This window comes from Sphaeroforma arctica (genome assembly GCF_001186125.1).
Source record: "Sphaeroforma arctica JP610 unplaced genomic scaffold supercont1.5664, whole genome shotgun sequence".
Taxonomy (NCBI): Eukaryota; class Ichthyosporea; order Ichthyophonida; genus Sphaeroforma; species Sphaeroforma arctica.
This window is the reverse complement of record NW_014034894.1, coordinates 1-1,891: the sequence shown is the minus strand read 5'-3', so window position 1 is coordinate 1,891 and position 1,891 is coordinate 1. Positions and strand designations below refer to the sequence as shown.

At 44.4% G+C, this 1,891-nt stretch overlaps 1 protein-coding gene across 1 annotated transcript; it reads right to left on the bottom strand.

Annotated features, from left to right (window-relative positions):
- Nucleotides 1-340: 340 nt before the first annotated feature.
- On the bottom strand, nucleotides 341-1,817 carry SARC_15133 (hypothetical protein; the record flags this gene model as incomplete). The annotated part of the gene is made up of 4 exons (XM_014290742.1): nucleotides 341-571; nucleotides 1,083-1,207; nucleotides 1,533-1,567; nucleotides 1,744-1,817. The coding sequence occupies 4 exons, from the start codon at nucleotides 1,815-1,817 to the stop codon at nucleotides 341-343; spliced, it is 465 nt and encodes a 154-aa protein (XP_014146217.1).
- Nucleotides 1,818-1,891: the final 74 nt, after the last annotated feature.

Genomic DNA, 1,891 nt, shown 5'->3' with positions numbered 1-1,891 from the left:
GAGGTCGGGTAGACCAAAACATATGCACAAAAGCTAGATGGCCCAATACCATGCGATCCTCACATCCACGTCACATGCTTTTGAAACGTTCTAAAGGCTGGAAACTAATATATGCATACACGCATGCTTGGTTCGGTATACACATATCTGCATGCTCAAACTAATATATACGTAACAGCTTCATTATGTGTAGATACTTATAACCGTTATCCTAGCATCAAGCGCCACCATATTAGTTCTGAAACTGCTAGTGCATCTATATCAGCATCGATTGTGTCTCCTTGGAACATTCCTTATTGCTAAAGCATTTGTATGTATTTTTTTATCTATGCGGCGTTCTTCACTCTTTATTGCCAATGCTGGTCGAGAAGTAACTGTCGATGCTCCTCTGCTTTCTCCTATTGCTATCTTTTCTATCTCTGTTACGCACTCCGCTTGTTTTGCGGCCGTTTGATTTCCCACTGGTGACATGGCTCACGCCATATTTGGGACCCCAAGGATGGGTCTTGATTGGTCGCGGGTATGTCTCACCTAAAACCACACCCGCTTCTCGCAGATCTGATAAACCAGCCTGAGGAAGGATTAAGGAATGCGCGATTGTTTTAGCAAGAGTCTCTAGCTTAACGTACAGGGCAATAGAATAAGCGGGATATTACCATGCGCATACTTCGTCTACCAGACGCATTGGTAGCTGCCATGATATTCTGTCCAGAATTTGCAGATCACAGCCCCCTCGGCTCAACCAAACACTCAATCACGATGATAGTAATCAGTAAGCAGCAGAAGACATGAATTATACTTTAACATGAACTGATATTTGTACGGTAATAAAGACAGACCGCTATCACATGATGAAGCTCCCACACTGGAAAATACGCACGCCGGAGAACTAGTGCAAGTGTAAGACAGACAGATAAAATAGTCCAAATGTGATATAGCAGCCGTATCGCTCTCAGAGTGCCACATACAATGTGGAGTGCAGTGTATATATCACGAAGTACAAACGGAAGGCTCGACATACGGACAGATTGGCGATACTTTTGCGATACTTTTGAAGCGAATACGTCCGCAGCCACACTCACCTTATACGGCTCGATACAGCTTTTGCCAGGCAGTTGGCTCAGTTCCGGGATCCAGTGTTGGACATAGCGGCCATCCGGATCGTATGTTTTCGCTTGCTTCAACACATTGAACCTATGTATTGTACCTGTAGCAACAGAGTCCCAGGGCGATATAAGAAACGCCAATATTCGCCTACTACAATTCGCTGCATGTATGTCCAATATTTGAAGTAAAACGCTGGACCCATGTGTTGCGATTGTCGTAAGAAAGCCTGGTTTCGACGTGTACGCCATGACAGATACAGACACAATCTTGTGTCGTCTCTGCATATGAAAAATAGTGTCGGCTGGTGCATTCTCGTCATCAATCCTGTAAACTTACATATGGACTTTTACGTATGTATTTAGAAGACTCCCATATGATGGGGATTGTGACACTAGTCGTATGGTAAATACTTGTAAACCACATACCTCCATTCAATCCAGCAAGTGCATGCCAGTTACCCCTGTAACAAAGTATGAATGGTATGGGTTAGACCTGCACCGGTTGAAAGAAAAATCGCACGGACTAGAACCTCCCATGGGCAAACAAGTCTACCCAAGATATATAAAAAGGCTATACACACTCACCCGTAGTACAGAAAAGGCTGATCCAAAGTTCAGTCAATTGGCCAACACCTACCAGTTTGAGCAGGGATCGTAATCTATCAACATGCTCTCCATGAAATCCGCACCCAACCGCCAGTCCATGCCCATGTCGTGGATGATGAACGATGCGACAATCTGTCTCCTGTACAGATAGAATAGGGCACCGGATTTGATGAGACATA